We start from the raw sequence: 24066 nt of genomic DNA on the forward strand, positions 1-24066 counted from the left end.
ATAATCCCACACTGCACTTCGTTGTTATTTTGAAGAGGCAGCGGAAGAAGGGGATGGCTTTCTGATTACAGAATGCTTGGGGAAAAACTGGAATTACTTTCTCAGCTGCTACAAAAATCCCTTAATTCAAATTTTATTTTAGATCTTTGTTGCTACTCTTATCTATGTGTATCCTCATGCATTGTAGGCAAAAATACCAGTGTGAAGTCATATGTGTAAATTTTTCAAGTGTGTGTGCAAATGTTTTCCCAGAAATGAGCATTTAGAAGACAAGGTAGACACCTGACTGAAAAAAAATTAACTGGCAGTTCCTATGTGCCTCCATTTTTTTTTTTCCACGGTACCCAAGGAAAAAGGTTTTTTTGAGCACTATTGTGGACCCTAGATTTGAACAAAACTTAAAAGAACTTCGTATTCGTACTTAGGAGAATTTGCCAAGTATTCTTGTCATGTAATGTATCTTTCCTTAACAAGTGTTCCCTTAAAAGCTTTGCAGCTTTTCTAGCTTCTCAGACTGGGGGTTAAGAAGGGAGAGCCTGTGTCAGTGTGTGTATGTGTGTATGTACCCCTGGCAGGTGTGAAGGGTCTACTGCAAGTGTGCTGGTCGGGATACTGCTTTTCATTCCCAGTTGCTACTGCAGTATCTAAACATTTAGTAGTTCTGCTTAAGTTCCTTTCGGTGTGCGCAGTTTCCATACCTGTCAACTAGTATCATGCTATTATAAATAAAAAAATGGAGTGTATGAAATGCAATCCATCCTACCCTAAAACAAAGAAGTTTGTCATTTCTATATTGTCACTGTTTTGTTTATTTTTTTCCTGTTGTGTGGGATTTTTAAAAAACCACTCTTTTAATACTGCAAAACATGCTGGTCTTCTCTATAAGCAGATGAATTCTGCAGTTGCAGCCCAGCTTTAAGCTTTAGTTTAGCGAACACCACTTGCTTTTACTTAGCTTTTATTCATGTGACTGATCCAATGTCCGTGGAACCACTTGTGTGATTTAAAGTTAAATGTCTATATGAGTGGAGGACTGAAGCCTTTGTTTAGCATGACATGAGTGAAGCTCATAAGTAGGCACAATAGAATAAATAGAACATAGGTGAGTCAGTAAGAAGTCACTGTGATAGTCATTTTTGGTAATATTACTTGCTTCTGCCTGTCATCTTTAGTACATGCTATTTGTTAGTAAGACAATGATTTACTTGTTTGTTTTTCATATCACATATCAATGGATTCTTTAAAAAAAAAAAAAAAAACCACCCTTCCAACAGTGTGGCTGTGTTTCATTTTGTGGCCCCACACATTTAAATAGGTAAGAAACAGGATTTAAAAGCTCTGTGATAATACGTATGGTTACTCAGAAAGATGGCACTTCATGAACAAGAGAGAACGGAGGCAGGTACAAGTCAGTGTGTAACAGGCAGAGAAACAAAGCATCCATAATGGCTTGTATACAGTTTTTGAATGTCCACCCATAATGGGTCTGATCTCGCATACTTCAGTCGTGTGTGTGTCTAGGAGGAAAAAAAGTTGGGAGGTGGAGTCAAAAGGGAGCTGTTGCCATAAGACTCTTAGTAAAAAAAGGGATTTGGGGAATCTCTTAACGTCTGTTACCACAACCACGCTTCCTTCAATTCACTGTGCTGAACAATTTTTTCGTGTTCTAACCGAATGAAGGGTGAGGGCTACAAAACAAAGTATCCGTGAAGGTATTTGTTGACTGAAATTTTAGAACGACAAAAAATGCAGTTAAAGGACAATTGATCCAGTTAAAGGACAATTTTTTCTTATATGCCTCATTTAAACATTTAATTCTTTTTTTAAAGGAGCTGTCATCCTGACTTTATTACTTCAATAAATATTTAGATGCAGGATAAGCTCATATTTTATTTATGAAATTGGAACATATTTTAGAATATTTTCATTCATTTCAGTGCCATCAGATTCACTTAAAATGTAAAATTGCTACTGCGTCTTTTTGAATGAGGAAACTGTTGTGAATATTTTACCAAAAAAAGTATTTTCTGTAATTTTTCAGCAGATGTTTTCAGAAGAGTTACTGGTATCAAGTAAGAGATTTCAAAAGGCACTGCAGTTGAAATTTTTGACTCATTTGCTAGTGCTCAAAATACTTGGCCTTCGTTCTTAACATACTCACAAAGGGCACTGAATTCACCCTGAAAGATACTATTTCCTCCTAAGCAGAAGCTACTGGAAGTGCTTTGAATTTCGTACTGAGAGCATTTTAGTCTGTTTTACTTTTATAATTGTTTTGAGGGGCTAACATGTGCTCTCTTTCCCTTCCTTCTCCCTCCGTCTTTTCTGTCACAGAACTTCTTCACAGAGGAGTAACCTCAATAACGAACCTTGAAGGTTGGGTGGGACACCCTTTGGACCCCGTTGGCACGCTCTTCAGTAGCCTGATGGAAGCCTGCAGGGTGGATGATGAGAGCTTCCATGGATTCTCGGACTTCACGGGTAAGGCCAAGCAAAGGGAGCAATCTTCTATATGTCTTCATTTACCAGAGGCATTTTTCTATCTTGCCTTTCTGAATCAGCTTCACAGCTAGTGTTTTCATAGTATAAAAACTCACATTTGCATTCTGTAAGAAAACTCAAGGTAGAGAAAAATCTTTAAAGTAAGACATGAAAGCACTTAAAAAAATTACTAGTTACTCATTCTTGAAGACAATTCTGTATTTCACACTTGAAATAAAACGAAATAAGACTTTATAGCAGCAGCCCTCTTCCACATACGTTTCTCTGTCCTCTTTCTGAGAAGTTGCAGGAAATCACAGGATCACAAAATTGCTGAGGTTGGAAGGTACCTCTGGAGGTCATCTAGCCTTCCTGCTCTCCTCAGAGCAGGGTCACCTAGAGCAGGTTGCCCAAGGCTGTGTCCAGTTGGGTTTTGAATAACTCCATGAACACTGTACAACCTTTCTGGGCGATCTCTTGCAGTGTTCAACCATCCTCACAGTAAAAAAGTGTTTTCTTATGCTCAGATGGAATTTCCTGTATTTCAGTTTGTGCCCATTGCCTCTTGTCCTGTCACAGGATACCACTGAGAAGAGTCTGGCACTGTCTTGTTTACATTCTCCCATCAGATATTTATACATTTTGGTAAGATCCTCCTGAGCCTTCTCTTTTCCAGGCTAAATAATCCCACCTGTCTCACTCTCATTATATGAGAGATGCTGCAGTCCTTTAATCATCTTTGTGGCCCCACACTGGATCTGCTTCCGTATGTCCATGTACAGGGGAGCCCACAACTGGACACGGCACTCCAGGTGTGGGCTCACCGGTGCTGAGCAGAGGGAAAGGGTCACATCCCTCAACCTGCTGGCAACAATCCTCCTAATGCAGACCAGGATGTTATTGGACTTCTTAGCTACAAGTGTACATAATACTTCAAATTAATGACAAAACACTTAAAATTGGTAACATACATGGTTTGTAAATTATATGAATTGGAAAGCAGTGTCACAGTTACCAATACATGATTTAGGATAGCATGTGTACGGCCATTGTAATTTCAGTATTTGCTTCCCAGGAGCTTAACTAAGTCCTTAGTCTCTTTTCACCTCTGCAGTAGCTTCTTATCACCACCTGTGTGGACAGAAACTGGATTCATCCCTGTACCTGCAGCTCTTTTATGCGTACATCCACAGTCTTCTTGGGGCTTTGCCTCAAAACTCCTTTTATTCAATTAGATTTTCTTCAATAAATTTCCAATCCCATATCCACCAATTTTGGAAGAACTTTTAATTAAAAGAAATTGGAAATCAGATTCTTTGTGATTATAAAAAAAACAAAACAACTCCATGAAATAAAAAGTCTGCATCAAAAAGTAACGTTCTCTTACACATGTGCAATCTACCAAATGCATTCAGCCTTCCCATTTGCTGCAGGTGTCCTTCTCCTTACATATGTCCATTGTAACTATTTGTTCCCAAATTAGACTGTAAACTGCTACAGGTTGGAACAGTGTTTTGTCATATGGTGTGTCTGTGAAGTGCCAAATGAATCTTCAAAGCAATTTATGGCTTGGCCTGTGTGAAATTTACATGTAATCTTTACTAAAAGTAGGACTTCTAGTGTTAATAATATGCATTTTTATCATAAATACAACGGTAACAAATAAAAAAGCCTGAAAAGAGTGCTAGCAAACAGAGGATGCTTTAAAGTTATGGAGATGCCACGCCTATTGTATTTGCACAATCCTAATAGCTTCAACCAAAGTCTATGTAGGTGTATAAGCACCTTTCCCTTACTCTTACGCATCAAGGCTTTAAGGAGATACAGAAATAGGTGGGGAAAAAAATTGAAATGGATCTTCCAATTTTGGCCTCGTTAACACAAAGCTGGAGAAACTGTCTTTCTCTAAATCATGCAGTTTAAAAATGAAAACTTCTGTTTTTACTTGAGTGGGTTATTTAAAACCTAATTTTTTGGTGTGCATTTCTCCCATGTGGAATTGGATGGGATATTTTTAGATTGGATCATTGGATTTTCAGATTGTGCTAGAAATTTACATCATTAAAAAAATTAATACTAACAGGGGAAGCATTTGTATACATGGCACTATAGGCAGATTATGCATTAGAATGATTTACTGATGTGTTTTTCTTTGTGTCACCTCTTACAGAGAGCATGGGGCAATGCAAATCTCTGGAGTACCAGCACCTGCCTGCACATAAGTTCTTAGAAGAAGGGGAATCTTATTTAACGCTCGCTGTGGAAGTAGCATTGATAGGGCTGGGACAGCAACGAATAATGCCAGATGGCTTGTATGCACAAGAGAAGGTTTGTCGAAATGAGGAGCAGCTCATTTCTAAGCTACAGGAAATTGAATTGGATGATACTCTGGTGAAGATTTTTCGAAAACAAGCAGTCTTCCTATTAGAAGGTAGCTCAATATAGATGCTAACTGCTTCTTTAAACTGTCCTCACTTGCACAAGCACACAGAACTAGTATTCCTGTGGAAACCGCCCTACATACTTCAGATGGTTTTTTGATGTAGAACGCCAGCAAAATTGTGTTTCCAATCTCTTATGAAAATTGAACATACTTCAGCTATCACATGACTGTAGAGATAAGGCATTTATTGACCTATAAGACTTCTGTTTTAATTTTGATTACATTTTGTTCTTTAGATTTGTCACATGTCATAATCTCAGTGTCCTGATTATACAACCCAGGCTCACAATTAAATAATATAGACATCAGTTATCATCAACAGTTCTCAGGAAGCAAAATTCTAAGTGTTCCTTGTATCCTGAAAAAGGGACTGGCAGCTTTGTAAATGTATGAAGATTTTTACCTCTGTTCCCAAGTGAAGAGCTCAGAAAATGCACTTAGAATTGCTGGAACAGAAATGTAACGTTTTATTTGTAGCAATTAGGAAAATGACTTGCCTCTGAAGTTTGTATCATATGTGAAAACTGAAATACATGGTCAAATATTGAGGCTTAAGGCCTGGTCTTGTGACTAAATTTTGAACAGGACGAACAATTTGTGTCTGGGAATTAGCCAGTGTGTTGTAATAAAATCTGTACAAAAAAGTGCATACTTTTGCCATAGATTTAAAAAGGCTTAACATGTAGCACTTAAGACTCTTGTTCAGAGAGTAGTCTCATGGGTTCTGAGGTTGTCTTTCTGGTTTTTGTTTTTTTTTTTAATGGAAGAAAAAACTTTAGAGGAACCAATTAGCTAAAGGCATGGCCCAAGTTTTGAGTGCTTGCTCAAGGGATGGTGGGGAGTGTGGTACTGCTCTAGGTAAGTTGTGAAGACACATCAGTCAGGGTTTGCTTTCTTTCTGTAAGACAATTGTCTTTTAAAACTTCCTCTTTAATGGAAGAGGTGCAGTATGTTGTTTAGGGTTCTCAGCTTTTAGTCACTATTTTTGCCCAAGTCCTTTAAGACTTTGGTACCTACTGATGGTACCATTTGAAACTGCAGAGAAGCCACACCATGGAGAGAGTTTCCATTATGGTGTGGTTGTACTGCTGCTTTATGGCCTTTGGACAAGAACAGCTGCTTGCTAGATCCAACTATTAACCACCATACAGGAATCCTATGGATTAGAAAATCAATTTGCTCCATCTGTTTATTGGTAAAGATGCTTTATGAGGAAAAGGCAGGATTTCTCTGAAGTGTTCTCTGATAATTCTAGTTTACTACTTTGATCACTGAAATTCTTTTAATGTTTTCTTAGAGTAGTAAACAAGTGATCATAGCAGGAAATCTGCTAATACAACTACCTACAGAATTGCTGTGGTGAGCAGTGTGCAGTGATGGTCTTGCATTACTGTGTGCTAAGAAATCTGGCTTTCCTGAAATAGCTTCAGTTTACTCCAGGTTAGGCAGAAACTGGCAGGTCACATGGAGGAAAAACTGTGCAGTGATTTAAGATGCTAATCATATCAATTGTGTTTTTATAGTTAAAGTCCTGTAGATACAATAAAGAAAGCTTAATCCAATATTAAGCTGATTTCTATGCTGTTAATGCAGATTAATGCATGCTGTATGTAGCTACCATTTGAGTGCGTGGGAAAGCAGAACGTAAGACTCTTTTGCAAGAACTGTTCTAATTTTTTGCTTGACTGCTAAGTTAATGGCAGAATATATTTTCATATAAATGCTTTGTCATGTATTCTTCGTGTCCTAACTGAGTTTCTGACTGGACCACCAACTGGCAAACATACATGAAATGCTTTTTTCATTGAAGCAATGCCAGCTAGTTTTGAATGGCTTTCAACTTCATTTTAAATGATTGAGACACACTGTCACCTACTAAATCTTCACTGACGTTTCCTTTGTAATCAGACCCAGTCTTCAGAAATGCCCACCTATGGAGCTCAGAATTTTTTCATGACTAGTGATTTTTATCTTTGCGTGTTGTGCTAAGGCACCAGTCAGAAAAACATTGCTGAAACAGCTTGGCTCTTTCTCGTGGTCTGCTCTCCTCGTCTGCTTCAGTGTAGAGTCAGCCATGTTAGTTTGAACCGCTGCTGGAAGCAGTTTAAATGATAGATGTGACTCTGCAGTGAAGGAGTGCACTCTCATGGTCATTTATCCATCCATCCAAGTGTGGTGGGCTGGAATCTCTAGTAGAAGTAGTAGTGACTTCTAGGACTGCTGGCTGCTATCTGTGCAATAATAGTCCAGTAATGCTTAATGTAGGATTCTGTGTCTTGCAACATTTAATGCCTGAACCTCTAGTCACTGAAGTCAAAACCTGTTTGACACAGTTTTCCTATTAACAGGAATAACAGTCTTAAGGTTGCAGGAAAAATGTAAAAATGGGATTCATATGCACCATCAACATTCAGAACTCAGCAAGGAAATAGGTGCATTTTACTTTTTTTGTTGTTGTCAATCCTGACGCTGCTGTTATGAAGTTGAAATACTACACTGGCTGCACTGAGTGTGAGCAAAATCCATTGCCCCAACAATGGGGATAGTTTTCCCACAACAAATACAATTTTTAAGATCATGTGGCTATAATGGTCTCACAAAACCAGCTTTGGTGCAAGATCTGACCTAGTCTTCTCTGGAGACCAAGTCCAGACCAAAGGATTATTTAAATGCCTAATATCAGGTGAGACATTAATAGGGATCAGGTGATACTGTGGTGGTTGGTCATGTAACTTCAATTGAAGATACACATTTTTCCACTGTAACCACTCTTGGTTTTGTTTTGTTGTTTGTTTGTTTGTTTTCTGGTGGATTTGTGATAAAGCAGTCACGCAACCGCAGGGTGCATAGGCATTCATGTGCACAATGTAACTACATGGAGGCAAAGCTAGGATTATCACTTTCTACTTTTGCATACCATAGGCTTGCTGAATGAGCCCCATGCAGCACTGGAACCATTCTGTCATTTGTATGTGCACTGGTAGAGTGCTTGGTACTATACTATTTGCAATCTGTCTTGTTGTCTCAAAGAATATATGGTATTTAATATACTTGTAATACACTGTATATATGTGATATATGTGTAACATTTCACAGAAAATAGCAATATAACTTTACCTTTTGTACAGCAAACTCTGTCACTGAATACCAATTCTAACTGAAGGTATAGTGAATGTTTTCAAAGGTCCAGAAGTTGCATTTTAGCAGTATGTAAAGACTGACATTCTCTTTCTCTTTCCGGCAGCTGGACCATATAGTGGCTTAGGCGAAGTTATCCATCGAGAGAGCGTTCCAATGCACACATTTGCCAAGTATCTCTTCACCTCTCTCCTACCTCATGATGCTGAATTGGCATACAAAACTGCACTGAGAGCCATGCGGTATGTATTCATGAGTCATCTAGCAAGAGCACAAGTAGCGGTTGGGAAAAGGGAAAGAAGCTTGGTAATCAAGACAGAGTCTTTTTGGTTTTGTTTTTTTTTTTTCCTAAAAGAAGCATTCTGCCTTTAAGGAGAAATTATTTTAGTTTTGTCACCTCTAAAAGCAATGGGTGTCTGTAGTAAGTACAGTATAATAATTTGTAAATGTACAATTAGTGTTTATCTACAACTGTAAAACAGCGTTCTCTGTTACAAATCCTTCTAGAATCCCACTCATGGGGCACGTGATTTTGTGTTAAACAATGACAGCTTTAGCATGTGCGTTCTCTCACCCATGTGGTTGTGTGTGTGATGGTATTGGTGATGAAATGAAGAAAGAGGTATCTCACCAGCAGGCTCAGGATCATCTGCTGCTTAGCCTGTTCGGTATAACTATTTGTTCCACTTCCCTGCTTTATAAATTAACTCTCAGTGATAGATTTGAAACCATATGGTGTGGTCTGAGCCAGTACATTTTTCTTGTGCTTCATAATGAAGCTGTCTTGCCCATTTCTGCATGAATGTTGGGATTTCAATGGAGTATGTCATGTGACAACAAAATGACTGACTTGCATCCTATTTGTCTTCAGTAATCAGGAAAAAGATGTTTCTCAGGGAGTGCTCAGTGTGTGCTGGCTTTATCTCAGTGCAGCTCAGATTGGTAATGGTGGCTAAGAAAAGCCTTCTGAAGGAATTTAAGGGCCTAAATGATCAGCGATAAATTTGTTGTCCACATACAATGCAGGGAAGAAACTGGTCCCATCTGGATTGTCTGGTTGCTGTCAAGAACCTTGTAGTTGATGGTTGACAAAGAATAGCCACAACTGAATACTAAGAGCAATCAAGTCACAGATTTCTTTTATTAAAAAAAAAACACAAAGTGTTGGCTTTTCCTGTCATTATTATCAGAATGATTGCACAGTGATTGAAGGACACACTATCCACATAAGTAGTATTTAGCGTCATCAGACAGGTTGTGTCCTAGTGGTTTGGAGGTGTGTATTCTGGAGCTAGTTTCTCCAAAATACGAAATGGGGAGAAAATAATTCTGTTCAAAGGACTAAACGGGAGGGCATGCATAAGAACAAAACATAGCTACTATCAGGCCAGGCCAAAGGTCTGCTTAGCCTGTTTTTTTTGCCTCCAAGAATGTCTAGTAATGCATGTTAAGGAAAGAGTCTAAGAAATATGAAGAGTGACCTTGCATACTTGCTGCTTATGATTAGCATTTTAGGAAATAGATTGAGAAGACAAAAGTGCATTACTGATGAACTATTGAGAACATTCAAACATATGATCAGAAGGCTGTCTGGGCCATCGAGGTACACCACTCTTATCACATGTTAAGTGCATCAATAACCCTGGTCATATCAAATCAGCAAGGTAGTATGAGATGTGGGTGGGTTTTTTGTTGGTTTGTTTTGGTTTTTTTTTTTTGTTGTTAGAAAAAAACGTCAATTTTATAAACTAGACTTGTGTCCTTGTATTCATTTTCAGTTACTACCTTAAAGTGTTTCTCAGAGATTGTTTGTGTGGAGTTTTCCTCCTTAAACTAAACTACTGAAACCGTGCTGAAAGGCTGGAATAGACATCCATGAGCAGCTTTGCACAGTGCACTGAACGCTTCAGTGAACGTGACGCAGAATGCCATTCCTTTTGAACAAGGATTTGGGCTTTCCCCAGAAGCCAGTCGTACCTGAATTTTTTTTCTGGAAGTTTCCTTTCTCAACTGGAAAAACAAGCAAGACACTGAAAGATCCAAATGATGAAATCTCCAGTTAGTCATGGGTAGCTCCAGCCATCTTTTGGTATGAAGCTGTCATCTCAGCCAAAGAAGTTACTTTTCAAACAGACCAGTATAAGAAAGAGTTGTCTGTTTGCTTCCATCTGGTAAAATCACAGGAGACATTCAGCGTAATCAGGGCTGTTCTCCATAGCCATTTTGTCATCACTTTATAAGGCAGATTAGAGTTCACCCCTAGACAATAATCAGTCTTTCTGTATTTTCATATTTGTCGCTCTTCAGAAGCGTGGACTGCTGTCTTGAACTGTGGTGATGGCAGATTTAGACACTTTCTATTCCATGTCTGTCTGCATTCCTCAGCACTGCTCAAATTCTGAAGAAGGTTGGTTACTCTTTGCATTTGCACCAAAGCGATAGTTCAGTGTATAAAGGATTCCTAATACAAACCAAATTGAAAAGTAACTTAATACTGCCTTGATGGGGGAAGAAAAAAGCAAACATGAAGACTGAATGTCTGTCTCATGGTTTTGAGGTTGAATGGATCAGAAGAGGAAAACTTGAGCATCTTTTCTTCCATGGCAGGGACGAAATGGCTGTGGCAAGGATGAAAATCTCATGTGGAACTAAGTAAAGGTGCTGCATAGAAGTCTGTGCGGTTGCTCATGCTTTTAGAAGTGGAGCATATTTCTTTCTTCACTTCAATATTTATTAAAGCAGTTAACTTCCCAAGACTGCAGCTAGTTGCTCTCCAGACATAGTGTTTAGTGTCAGTCTACACACAAGTCTACACAGGTCAATGACCCATGATGGCAGCTCTGGAGTATTTTACCTCCCTGTATTCAAAATCATCTGTTGCTGTTTCATTTGTTTGAATCCTATTTTAGTGTGTGGAACACTCAGTATGAAATCAATGGAAGCTGAGACCATAAAGGTTTTCATGCATACACCTCAGGTCTGCAAGGACAGAGTTGTGCTATCCTTGATGGTTGCTTCCGTCTACAGTTCTCTGCTTGCAGCACAGAAACATATGGAACAGAGCCTTGGAGAATGTGGATCTGCAGTGACCTAGGTGACTGCTCACTTGGAATCTGAACTTGAATGTTTGGCTTAGTTTGGCTGATCCCTTGTTCAGCCTGAATTTCACCCAGGCTTTGGGTGCCAGACTTTAATGGTGATGTTTAATCACAAGGTAGCTTTGCTAAAACCTGGCTAAATAATTGATGTTTGAAAGCAGGGGGGTGGGGGGAGTGAAGAATGCTAAATCGGCTTGTGCTCGTTCTGATGTTCCCTAATCTTGCCAAAATGGCATGAAAGCCACCAATTCACAACAGCATTTCTTTTCACAGCAAAAGAACATAGAAGCTGGCAATGAAATCAGAAGTGACAAAAGATTTCCCCAAAACAGCCTCTTTCTTTCATGCTCTTTGTCTGTTTACTCATAACCTAATAATCCTTTTTTGCATTAGGTAGTTGGGATTTTTACTGTTTATTGAAACCGTCTAATAGGGCATCTCTCCCCCCACCCTCTGTCTATGCTTGGAAAAAATCAGCTGAAGAGTTTATATGTATTTTATTTTTATCTATATAAAGCTATATAATGAAGTGTCTCAGTGGTACTAGGGAAGAGATTTGACTCTTGATACAAGTCAAAAGGGAAGTCTTTTTTTTTTCATATTAGCATGCACATACATGTGTCTGAAAATGTTAGTATAACGTGCTGATAGTTATTTACATGGTGTGTTCTATTTATATGTGCCTGCTAGATACTCTCCTGTATATTCAGAATTACCTTTCTCAGGGAATTCTTAAGGATACTTTCTTATGCTTCAGGAACATACAGAAAACTGATGGAACTTAAAACTGTCTTACTGTGAAAAAAAGACATGCACTCCAGTTACTTAAAGAACTTAGGTATTTATTTAAGTGCAAGAAATTGTAACTTACGTTTAAATGAGCTCATTCCGTAAGAAATATTCTATCACAGAAAATCACAATGCATTGGATTTTCAGTATTCAGGAGTTGCAATTTTATTGACAAATGATTACTTCCTGCTAGAAAATCACTTGCATATGAAAGCTGGTAGAAACAGAACTCGGATGTTAACCCTGATGCACTGGAAAGGCTTTTCTTCTGGACATTGTCTTATTACTATCACTCGATGTCTTGTTAACTGTTCATGTCCTGAAACTATGCTTATTTGTATTGAATAAAAATGCATATTTTTGTTCACTGCTACTTCTGACACTGGCATTTATATAGTATCTAGTGTACTGGTTGTATCTATTGTATTATAAGGACCATCAGTTGAGTCTTTGTTGTGGGCTGTCACTTGTATTGTAGTAGTCAACAATAAACACATTAATTTCAATTTTCTAAATAAGAATTCTCCTTGGTGGATTGACACATGCTCAAAGAAATTTTTGCTTCAGGATTAGAAAATGGAGTCTGAAAAGTAACTTTAAAGGGAAGTTCCTCTGTCACTGCTGTTTGGGACCCTAACATCAGATTATGGTACATTTTATGAAGTAGGCAGACTAAAGTTTAAGGACTTTAAAAAGTAGTCATAGTTGAACAGTAAAATGTCCTCTTTGGGCATAAATTCATATCTGAATTTATTGCAAGGTCAAAATCTGAATGACTTGTTGAATATCCCTCTCCCTTACTTTGAGCATTTTTAAGTGAAGAAAGTATGTTCCAAATACTGAAAAAAATTTACATGTCCTCAGTACAGTGGAGAACTACTCCCCTTTCCTTCCAGAGGGCTGTGGTTCAAAGACTGAAACAAGGCAGGGAGAAAAGCTTCAGCTGTATGCATGATGCAGAAAGTCTCTGCTGTCTTTACTAATGGGTGGCTTAAGTGTCCTGTGAATTCCTGCAGATGCCCACTGATGTAGGCAGGTTTGGCAAATGGACTTTTAAGATTCCCCAAGAAGAGAAGTGGTTTTCCCATCTTTTTTTTTTATAACCAAAAAGGCACATTTCATAAACAAGGTCAAGTGTTCTTACAGCTTTAGTTTTGCTCATGAGTAACCTAATGTAATAATGATTTAATGAATGAGGACTTCTTCCTTATTTCAGGTTGCTAGTATTGGAATCTACAGCTCCTTCGGGAGACATGTCCCGCCCACACCACATTGCATCAGTTGTTCCAAACCGGTATCCCCGCTGGTTCACCCTAAGTCACATCGAATCCCAGCAGTGTGAGCTGGCATCAACCATGCTAACAGCAGCCAAAGGTACGTTGCTGTCAGTTATGTACTGAACTAAATGTATGCTTTTAATATTGCATGGAGTAAACAGATTATAAAACTTGTGTTCAGGAATCCAAATTGCAGTCTGACAGGAGCTTGAAATGAGTACAACAAACTGAACTGGCTTAAACCTGTCACTTAGTTTTCTAGCAAAGTAGTTAAGCTAGCTAGGTAGACAGATGAACTTGATTTGAGGCTTATGAGACAGCTTTTTGTTCTTCTGACACACGGCATAGACTGTGCGACCCAGGAGTGGACAAATCACTTCTAAAATTCACTAATCAGGATGACTTTTGGTGATGCATTGCACTAACACCATCAGGCACTAGAAGAGTTTGTGCTGTCTTATGTCTTTCATTCGTACATGATTTAATTATGGAAGGTTTCTAAAAACAAAGTGAGTATAATTGAAACAACATACTATTGCATAGCAATGGCAGGCTCATTTATAATACGTCTCTGGATGTTTTAGGAGCTTGTTCCATTTTGGTGATTCTCTTTGCACCTTGCAGGTGATGTTCGGAGGCTGGAAACAGTGTTAGAATCCATCCAGAAAAATATCCACTCCTCGTCACACATCTTCAAACTTGCCCAGGATGCATTTAAAATAGCAACACTCATGGACAGCTTGCCAGACATCACTCTTCTGAAAGTTTCTCTGGAGTTGGGCCTTCAGGTATCTCCCTCGTTCATTATTACTACAGTAGAAGAAAGGAATTTGACCCAGCGTCAATGGATATAGCTTCTAAGCACTGTGGACCATGCCCTCTTCAGGCTCTGTCTGAAGTTTTTAAGTTCTGTTTTCTGATATAAAGCTTAATGAACCAGTAAACACAGACTAAGGGTCTGTTCAGCCCCTTTATGCTGTTTGGGTGGAAGAGAGAGCTGGGAGCGGCTGGCTGCAGGGCACTCCTCTGTGCAGGGGTGAGAGAGGACAAGTGCAATGGGTTCAGGAGTATGTGTGGGACTGGCAAGAAAGCAAAATTATTCTGCTTGCCAGAAATGCACTGCATTTTCTGCACGGCCTTGCGGGGTTTCTTACCATTTCTTCCCTTCCTTTCCCTTAAATGAGATTTGGTAGATGCTTGTTGAATCACTAGAGAAAGCCAAGGTCAACCATAATGACCTGTTTCTAAGGCAGACTGTGCTAACAGCAGCACTCTCGCTTCCTTCATCAAAATCCTGTACTTTACCAGCTGTGGGATGGCCAGATGCATCAAACTCAGCTTGAGGTGTAGAAGAACCTCAGAAAGGTTTTCAGGCTTTTAGGAGAGATTTTGCAAGCTAAAAGGAGACAGCTAAGTTTTTGGTATCTGTAGTAATACTGTCTGACACTGATGAATCTTGGAGTTTACACAGTTCCTTTCAACAAAAATAAATCTCTTCATCCCTCTTCAGAGATTTCTTAAAAAAAAACATGCAAATATCAGAAAATCATTTTTACTTTGCTTCAATAGACAAAGCTCCAAAGACTTCTGGGGAAAGGATATTATCCCAGTTACTTCTCATGCCAAAGAAGGGTACTATTTGCTTATTCTAGATGTTTAGAAGCTTAAAGTCTTTAATCAGAAAGCTGAAATTCTGTATACTTTGTTAGCCTTTCATATTCCAAAGGTTGCTGTGGAAATCTGCTTCTTTTTTCACATCTTTCTGCCTCAAATGTTTGCTTACTTGAGAGAGAGAAAGATCCTTATGATAGACCTGTGTGTCACCTCAAGCATTCATAAAGTATCATTCAGTGGTAGTAGCACACTTTGGATATCACTGTATTCATGGATACCCCTTTGTGGTTGATGGTGTCATCAGAACGTCTTCAGTGAGATCTAGTGAAAGAAATACCATGAACCCATACTTTCTCCTCAGTTGTAGGGTTCAGAACAAACTGGTGTAGAACTTGTCCACTGTTCTGTCCCAAGCTTACAAAGGTGTTTTAAGAATCTTAAAGGTAGTTTGCTTTCCAGAAGGAAGATGCATAGCAGTTTTTTGGTAGTAACTCACAGCTGTGTAGGTTTCTATACTAACGCTTTTCCTGCAAAAACCTTAGTGTCAGCGCTGTCTCTAGTGGTCTACAGATGCTTCCTCCTTCCCTGCCCCCCTGACTTAATGGCAATTAGATTGTCTGCATTCACTATCTGGTATCTGACTATTTATGACATGTGCCTTAGAAAACTCCTTCTCCCCTCACATGGTAAACTAAACAGCAGTGTCCTCGCAGGTGTATTGTTCTGCCTCAGCTACAGCAATGACATGTTGGGCTGAGGAGATGACACCAACAATTTCACAATTCTCTCACTGGGATCTCTGTGGCAGAAAAGCCTCTTATACTGTTCTAGATTTGGGAGTAGTGTATAGACTCCTGGGTTCTTTCTCCCTGTTTCCAATGGCAGCATGTGTTATGTGACTCAGCAGAGGGAGGGCTTTTAAAGTGGCTGTGGAAAGAGGTCATCAGCATGGCCAAATGGGCATGGAGCATCTCAGGTGTATTCTGTCCTTCAGAACCGTCACAGATGCTGTAAGATCTGCAGGTAGAGGAGGGGCTTCTATTCCTCTGTTTGCCTGTTGTATGCTACATGAGTGCAAGTAAGTATTACTGCACACATGCAAACAGGTACTGCTGGCAGAACTGCTGAGCGAGTTAGTGCAGGTGATCACTCCATGTGTATTTGGCAAGTGGTGTCCTTTCCCCCAAAACCTATGAATGAATAAATAAATAAACCTCCTTCCAATGTGCATGATGAAGAGGTTTTGCATTGGTCTGGGAGCAAATAGTTGGTTGGCCATTTCTTGTATCTCTTACGGGTGGTGAGAACTTCTGTTACTCTATAAGAAATTCTTATAAAGATCTATCAAGACAAAGTCAGGGTTATTCTGTGTGGAAGAGAGCTTGGCTTTCAGATAAGCTATGTAATTCCCAGGGGTGTCTTGTCATTTTCACACTTCCTGACTTGTTGAGAAGCTCTCTGCAGTTGATAACACAGATCTTGGGTAGATCTTGGACAGATGTGGAACTTCCTTTTAGGAAGAGGTAGCTCAAGAATGTATTGAGCAGAATTGAAATAGTTCTTTATCTACGTGTGCTACAGTATGAATTAACTTCATCTCCTCCTTGGTCAGGACATCAATACATGCTTTATTTGAAATCCTTGGGTTTTTTATCGTCAATAAAGGGTGCCTCTCTTGCTGTTCTCATCTTGTCAGTTTAATCAAATAAAAGGAACCTAATTCCAGAATAGTTCGTCAAGAAACTAGATATGGTATTGTTTTTTGCTCTCAAGTTAGGACTGTCTACACTGGAAGTACTATTATGCCTACTGCATGTGCTGGAGGCTCTTCTGCCTGCTGATCCTTTTACAGAGCACCACAGTGAGGGAAGTCATCAAAGAAGACTTTCAGAGAAGTCATCATTCACACTGTTTCGGTTTTCTTTTTTTTTTTTTTTTTAACCTTATTTCCTCCCTCACCAGTAGCAGAATTTGGTCCATAACCCTGTATTTTCTCTTGGATTCACTCTGTTTGGGGGAAGCTGAAAATTCATCGTGGATATTGGAAGAGTGTTAGCGTCCAATTTGTGTGTGCATCAATACAGGAAGTCACCTAGACTCCTTCCCTTTGATGGACAAAATGGGACAGACAATTGCCCTCCAGTGCATTTTGACTTGGGGCTGCCTGTTTTTCTTCCAGAAAGACTTCAGGCAAAGGCTAGTTCCATGATTTACCTTAGCCATATTTTGAAATGCATTGGGCTGCTCCTTACAGATCAGTTTGCTTTCTTTCAAAATTCTATTCTCCAATCTAGCACTTAGATTACTATTTAGTTAAAATGATACCACAATGTCTGAGGCCAACAAAGCTGACGTTATCCTGTAACTTCGGGTGATGTACAGTCACCAGGGTCTCAAGGTGGGAATGTTTGGAGGCCAGCTTGGAACCAGTCATGGTTTCTTATAACTAGACTTCTTAAAGACGATCTGTGCATTTGTGCTCCTCAGCAGTCTTTCCACCTTCTTAATTATCGTATGTACAGCATAGGACTAAAGGAGGTGGCAGGAGTAACAAACATGACAGAGGGCTACATGCCACTTTGAAGTCACCTTAGGATTGGGAGGGGATATCGGTTGAGAACCCTCTTACAAATGCTGCTGACTCCAACCTGTTTTGTGAGTGCATTTGTTGAGTTTAATATGTAAAGATCATCGCTGAGAGCTCTGATTGACCTATTATGCTCTTTATTTCATTGCTACAAATAGTAATACCGTAGTATGATCACTATGTATGATCACTATGTATGATCACATGATCACTATGTATGATCAAGTAGTAGAAAACTACTTGCTTTCTTCATCTAGATATCTGTGGGGTGTGTCCAGGTAGCTGAAGCAAACTTTACATGCAATTTCCCTGCACTGTTTGTTTTACTGAATAAACATATTTGCCTGTGTTTTGAGAAACAGCATAGGCAATAACCACAAGTGATCTAAAATATGGGCACTATAATCAAAGCTTAAAGTCCTTTTTCTAGGATTCTGATCATTTTACAATGGAACTTCTTTGCAGGGACTCCTTGTTCAGAGAGAGAAATAATTGCTGTGGACTTTTTAATAATACCTGGGTATATCTGGAATTGTATATATATCTTTGCAGAATAAGCAGCCAGTGAAATCTCAGTACACTAACTCATGTCTGTGTTGTTGAAGTCAATGAAAAGAAATGCAGATGAGGGAAAGATTAAAGGGGTTAGTTTGCCCAACAAGTGTTGACACATTTCCACTTTAAAGACTACTGTGCATAGAGGGAGGAGACATGATATAATTTAATTTGAATAGTTGGTAATTCATCGGGCTTTTTTGTTGTTAGGGGAGTTGTGGGGTGTTTTTTTTTTCTTCCCCACGGATAAGATGGTCTCTTCTCTAGCCTTGAAGTATCTGCAGTTGAAATTACTCTCTGTATGCTATTCTAAGGTAGCTGAGCAATATTTTTCAAATCCTTTGACGTATCAGCTAAAAAAGAGGTAGCAGAGTGGAGAGGGCAAGAGGCTGCCATTTTGAACCTTAGTGTATTTGAGTAACTTAAAATCCCTAATCATTGGTATATTGCCTTGGTTTGCAATAGGATTAATTGTGTATTTTGTTTGTGTTGTTTTAACAGGTGATGCGGATGACGCTATCAACACTGAATTGGCGACGGCGGGAAATGGTGAGGTGGTTGGTAACATGTGCAACAGAAGTAGGTATGTTCTGAGATGCTTCTCTTGTCAGCTAATCTTAGAGGGCTTGATCTTGCTTGTCAACACCCACGTTCTGCAAATGTCTCCCACTTTCTATTCATCTATAAAACTCCTTTGGTGAGAATACATTATGGCAATGATGAGTGGTTGTTTTTAGGCACAGACCAAGTGAGACAATAGTTGAGCAATGCAGTGTGACTTCATTCCCCTGTAAGGCGGGCATGTGCAAAACCTTTGGGAAATGCCCCAGATTTCCCCTTGTTGCCTCCATGATGGGTTTGGGTTTGAGGCTGCAGTAGAGAAAAGGCTCGTTGTTATGGGCTGTTGCACTGTGCTACAACTTTGCTTGCTCTGAAAGGCCAAGCGGGGCTCTGAAAGGCAGGTGAGAGAGCTGGTCAGCTGTGGGAAGAGGAACCAGAAAACAGGTGAATGGAATGCTGAGGATGCCTCCTGCTGTGTGGCAGACAGGATGTCCTGAAGGGGTTCTCATTATTAGGTTTGGGTTTGTTTTTTTTTTTTAAGCCCCTGGGTAAATCCAAGCTTAGAGTGTAATGCTTCTTTGTTATGTGGCTGTGACCTTGTCAGGCCTGTCCTCTGCACTGTAAAGCAAACCAAATACCAGTGCACTCGTCGTTAACCAGGTAAGGTGAAAATAAGGTGGGAACAGAACCAGTCTTATGCTAAGAGGACAGCAGCGGGAGAATAGTGCACTCAGCAGGATGTTCTGTTCATTTCTGGTCTTTGCCATAGATTTCCTCTGTGTCTTGATGAGGTGTCCCTTAGCTTCTGTATTCCAGTTTACCATCTGCAAGATGAGGATACAGAATCTGAAAGTGGAGTGCATTAATGTGTAGCTGTAAAAAAAAAAAAAATATATAATCAGCAGCTGTGGTAGTGGGGACAATATAAGTACTTACAATAAGGGAGCAGTTTTAATTGTCACTGAAGGTATTTCTGGAAAGCATGTTTCCCTGCTGTATTTATTCCTTTTTCATACATCTGAGTTGGATTGTATTGCATAGATGCTGCTTGAGTTTCAGAATTTCAGAGGATTGCTGCTGCTTATTCTCTGGATTAGTTTATTGTTTGCTTTATGCTTAACTGGGAAATTAATGTTGTCAGTAGCATGCAAAAATACAGCTTGCTTTTGTATGCCCTCAGCTAGAAAGTGGTTTGTGTCTGCAAATTTTCATTCAATGCTCTTGTTTTATTGCTTTTATATCTTTGCTAAGATAATTATTGCTGACACTATCTCACAGATATTAGGGCCTGGGTGTTATTTTGTGTGGTTGCATATCGGCAAATAAAATGCTGGGTTTAATACTGCTTTAAATTAGTTTACATATTCTAATAGAAGTATCACATAAAGAACCTATAATGTCATGCAAAGTACTCTTGAGACTTAATCAAGATGGTAAAGCAAGGAATCTGTTTATTTAAATGAAGATCTGGTATTCTCTGGCTATGCTGAATTGTTGTAGATGAGTGAAGGGGTGCACAGGAAGCATCAGAGTCCTACAGAGAAAATGAGGACCTCTGGGTGTGGTTTAGGTGGGCTCACAGATGTGTGTAAACTACCTCTAGCAATAATAAGGCACTCTAGTTGGCTATAAGGTTCAATTTATGGAACCCATTAGTCACTGTTTCCCCCTTCCTCCCCCTGCCCAGCACACACACACAAACACACACATGCCAGGAATAAAGTGACACTAAGGAAAATATCTATTTCAGATAATACCCATATTCATATTGCTCAGAGTATTTCTTTAATAAGGATCTTGATGTTCAGGCGCTTATGAATTTGATACAAGATGTATCTGAAAAGCCTGTTGGGAGGAGGTGGGGGTTAGGATTTTTTTTTTTTTTTAAGGTGTGCGTAGTGTGTTCTGTTAAGGTGTGCCATGGTGTTCTATTAAGAAAGCCATTTAGCATACTGTATATTCTTTTGTGCATGCACTACTGTGCCTTGAGATGCACAGGGAGAAAAGAAGTTAAAATTGCCTTTTTTAAAAGTGTTCAGTGTGAGGGCTGCTTTTGAGTGATGTGATGAGACCAAATGAGCCAGAACTTGTTATCCAAATTGTCTTAAATAACAAGTAAAACAGCTCAGTTGTCACACTGGGAGATTAAAGCTTATCTTGCGGGCTTTTTTTTGTTATTCTCTGCATTTCGGTGATTGCTAAAGAGTTTGCACAGTGGCCTTCATTTTAATGTCCTTTTCCAGCCATGCTATCTGGTTTAGTCCTTCTTGCTGAAGTGCATCCCCTTGAATGTACTGACAACCTTTTAGACTTCGGCAAATGTAATCTCTTGCTGAACATCTGTATCTGCTAGGTTTTATCAGTTGTGGCTGATCCTTTCTTTCTTTCTCCAGGTGTTTATGCACTGGATAGTATCATGCAAAACTGGTTTACACTTTTCACTCCAACAGAAGCCACTAGTATTGTTGCTACAACAGTGATGTCCAACAGCACCATCGTCCGTCTGCATCTGGACTGCCATCAGCAGGAGAAGTTGGCCGGCAGTGCTAGGACGCTTGCTCTACAGTGTGCCATGAAGGATCCTCAAAACTGTGCCCTCTCTGCACTGACCTTATGTGAAAAGGATCACATAGCTTTTGAGACCGCTTACCAAATCGTTCTAGATGCTGCTACAACCGGCATGAGCTACTCACAGCTTTTTACTATAGCACGATACATGGAGCACCGTGGTTACCCCATGCGGGCATACAAGCTGGCCACTTTGGCCATGACACATCTCAACCTGAGTTACAATCAGGACACACACCCTGCCATTAATGACGTTCTGTGGGCATGTGCGCTCAGCCACTCCCTTGGGAAAAATGAGCTAGCAGCTATAATACCTCTGGTGGTCAAAAGTGTCAAATGTGCAACAGTACTGTCAGACATTTTGCGTAGGTGTACTTTGACCACTCCTGGCATGGTGGGACTTCATGGAAGGAGGAACTCTGGTAAGCTCATGTCACTGGACAAAGCCCCTTTGCGGCAACTCTTGGATGCCACGATCGGAGCCTACATTAATACAACTCACTCACGTCTCACTCACATCAGCCCGCGACACTATAGCGAGTTTATAGAGTTCCTCAGCAAGGCCCGAGAGACCTTCTTAATGGCTCATGATGGTCACATCCAGTTTACACAGTTCATTGACAACCTAAAACAAATCTACAAAGGCAAAAAGAAACTGATGATGCTGGTTCGTGAGCGGTTTGGTTGACGAAAATGTGTGAATGGGGGGATTGGGGGGGTGGGAGGGGTGGTTTGTTTTTACTTGAGCCTGCCTTTGTATCCTTTTTAACTTAAAGAAACAGAGCCACACCGGTATTATATGTGTATAGTTATATTGAGTTTGCAAACTAAACTGTCATGTTGTGAAAGTTTGTGTGTTTATTTTTTTTTCCTTTTTTCTGTTTTGTATGAGAGAGAGGTTAAAAAAGGTTTGGTTTACACTGAGTATATGTTGTCAAGTGGCAAAAGCCCACATTGCTCTCCTGTTCTTTCTGTATACGTTCACAGCCTCAAAAAACAAACATATATTGCAATGGCTTTAAAAACCAAACAAAACACCTCCATCCTGTGATAAGTACCTCGAATGGATTCAGCTTTACTCCTTTGTAACTCATCCTTACATTTCAGCGTATTTAAACAAACCAACAAATGAAATACTAATAGTTAAAAGGCTGACCACGTGGCTTTGCAGTGCTGTTCATCCAGAAGCATGGCACACAATGCTTGTGCATGTGGAAACTTAGCGACTGTCAACATACATTCTCAGGGATTTATCAAAAAAATTAAAAAAAGAATGAGAGCATTTATTGTACTGTATATATATTATAGTATATGTCTGAATATTGAAAAATATAACATTAACTAATTTATAAAAAAATCTATGTAATGCAAAATACTTGAAGCTGCAGTAGCTTGGTTTTAAACAAAAAAGAAAACCTATCAGAAGGACTAAAGTGCGCCTTGCTTCAGGGTTGGCTCAGGTGGTGAACTATATGCTGGGCATCTATGCAGAGCCACCTTTTGGAATGCATGGTTGGACTGATAACCTATTGGGGAAAATTTTATATATATATATTTATACAACCCGTGTATACATATATATGTATACACACATACACACATGCTTGTAACAGGCACTATAGTAAAGAAGGACAACAAAAAATACACAGCCAGAGCAGCAAGCCTTAGCATTAAGAATACAGTATGCCAGAATTGGGGTTTGTGCCTCCTAGCCTAGAAGACTTAAAGAAATATCCTTTTTGACACAAAACGCAAAATGTTTTCAAAATGATTGACATGATACATTACGCCTTTGCAGTGAGCTAATAATAAGCTAACCTTTGTGCACAAATAACATATATATATATATTATATATATATATTCTGCATAGGTATTTTGACTTTGTGCAGGACAGAAAGTTGTGTAGGTATGACTGTTCTACTTTTCAGTTTGTTTTTTTAATATATTTTATTTTCTCTAGAATTACTCAAACAAAAGCAGCCTTCTATCTTGCCTTGTCTTAATGCTTTAAAATAACCAAACTGGAGATCTAACTACCAAACTGTTCATTATATTATTAAATACCAACTTTGGTTACAGTATAGTGTCTTTACTTTAGCTGATGGTTCTGTATCCTTGTGCTTTTTAAAGCAGTTTTTATGTTTTGGTGCAAAAGTTGTCCAGTGTCTCTTGTTCCCTTCATTAGAGAACATGCTAGAGGTATGTTTGTAGGTATTTTTGTTTAGAAAAACTATTTCATGCTCTCCATTTTATTTATTATAATAGGTAAAAAGGTTGTACTTCATCACCCATGTAAACATGCTCATGAAGTTGAAAGTAATTAAGATTTGATACACTGATATCAATTTATTTATGTAACTAAATCACTGTTTTATAAACTTGTTAATGATCAACAATTTTTTTGTTTTGATTAAAATTAGTTTTTTGAAAGTTGATTCTGCCTCCTTTATGGTGTCTGTTGCTGGAGTTGAATTGTGTACAGATAGTTCACAGATCTTAAATGCAACTTTGCTTGCAACTTTGGTGCATTATGGTGGTAAGCAATATGACCACCAAGCCCAGGAAATAAATGTTTTGTTCCTCAAAAATCTGCTGAGGAGTGCCAGTGTTCACAGTTGCTGGTAGAAGAAGAGCTGGTGCATCAGAGAAGGGACCAAATACTGCCTATAAGCGTAGATATGTGGTCCATACAATGAACAGTAAGCTTTGACATACTGCCCTGGTAGGATGGTAGAGTGTGCGGGGGTATGTTCCCACTCTGGATTATTTGGGTGGCCATGAGAGTTGAGATGTGTTGCAAATATATAAAAGGACAGTTCTTGCTGTTCTTGGATTGACTTCTCTAAAGTATTTTGTGTATTTTGAACCATGCAGCTCACTCCACTGAGCATGGAGTTCTTGCTTTCCAGCTGACAGCCAACATTTCTGCTTTCTTGGAGCCCTTGCCCTTGCA

The 24066-nt window shown here is 39.3% G+C and overlaps 1 protein-coding gene across 8 annotated transcripts in view; it reads left to right on the top strand.

The window, feature by feature from the left end:
• ZSWIM6 (zinc finger SWIM-type containing 6) overlaps positions 1-23548 on the top strand; it is a 114679-nt gene extending 91131 nt beyond the window's left edge. For all 8 annotated transcript variants that reach the window (XM_087759762.1, XM_087759761.1, XM_087759764.1 and 5 more), the window contains 7 exons: positions 2335-2481; positions 4652-4912; positions 8169-8304; positions 13167-13324; positions 13852-14015; positions 18485-18566; positions 20938-23548. In XM_087759762.1, the coding sequence (XP_087615888.1) occupies positions 2335-2481; positions 4652-4912; positions 8169-8304; positions 13167-13324; positions 13852-14015; positions 18485-18566; positions 20938-21800 (1811 nt within the window). In that variant the 3' untranslated portion in view covers positions 21801-23548. The remainder of the gene's footprint in view (positions 1-2334; positions 2482-4651; positions 4913-8168; positions 8305-13166; positions 13325-13851; positions 14016-18484; positions 18567-20937) is intronic.
• Positions 23549-24066: the final 518 nt, after the last annotated feature.

This window comes from Nipponia nippon, unplaced genomic scaffold (genome assembly GCF_047370975.1).
Source record: "Nipponia nippon isolate SJK-2023a ecotype South Korea unplaced genomic scaffold, ASM4737097v1 scaffold_20, whole genome shotgun sequence".
Classification (NCBI taxonomy): domain Eukaryota; kingdom Metazoa; phylum Chordata; class Aves; order Pelecaniformes; family Threskiornithidae; genus Nipponia; species Nipponia nippon.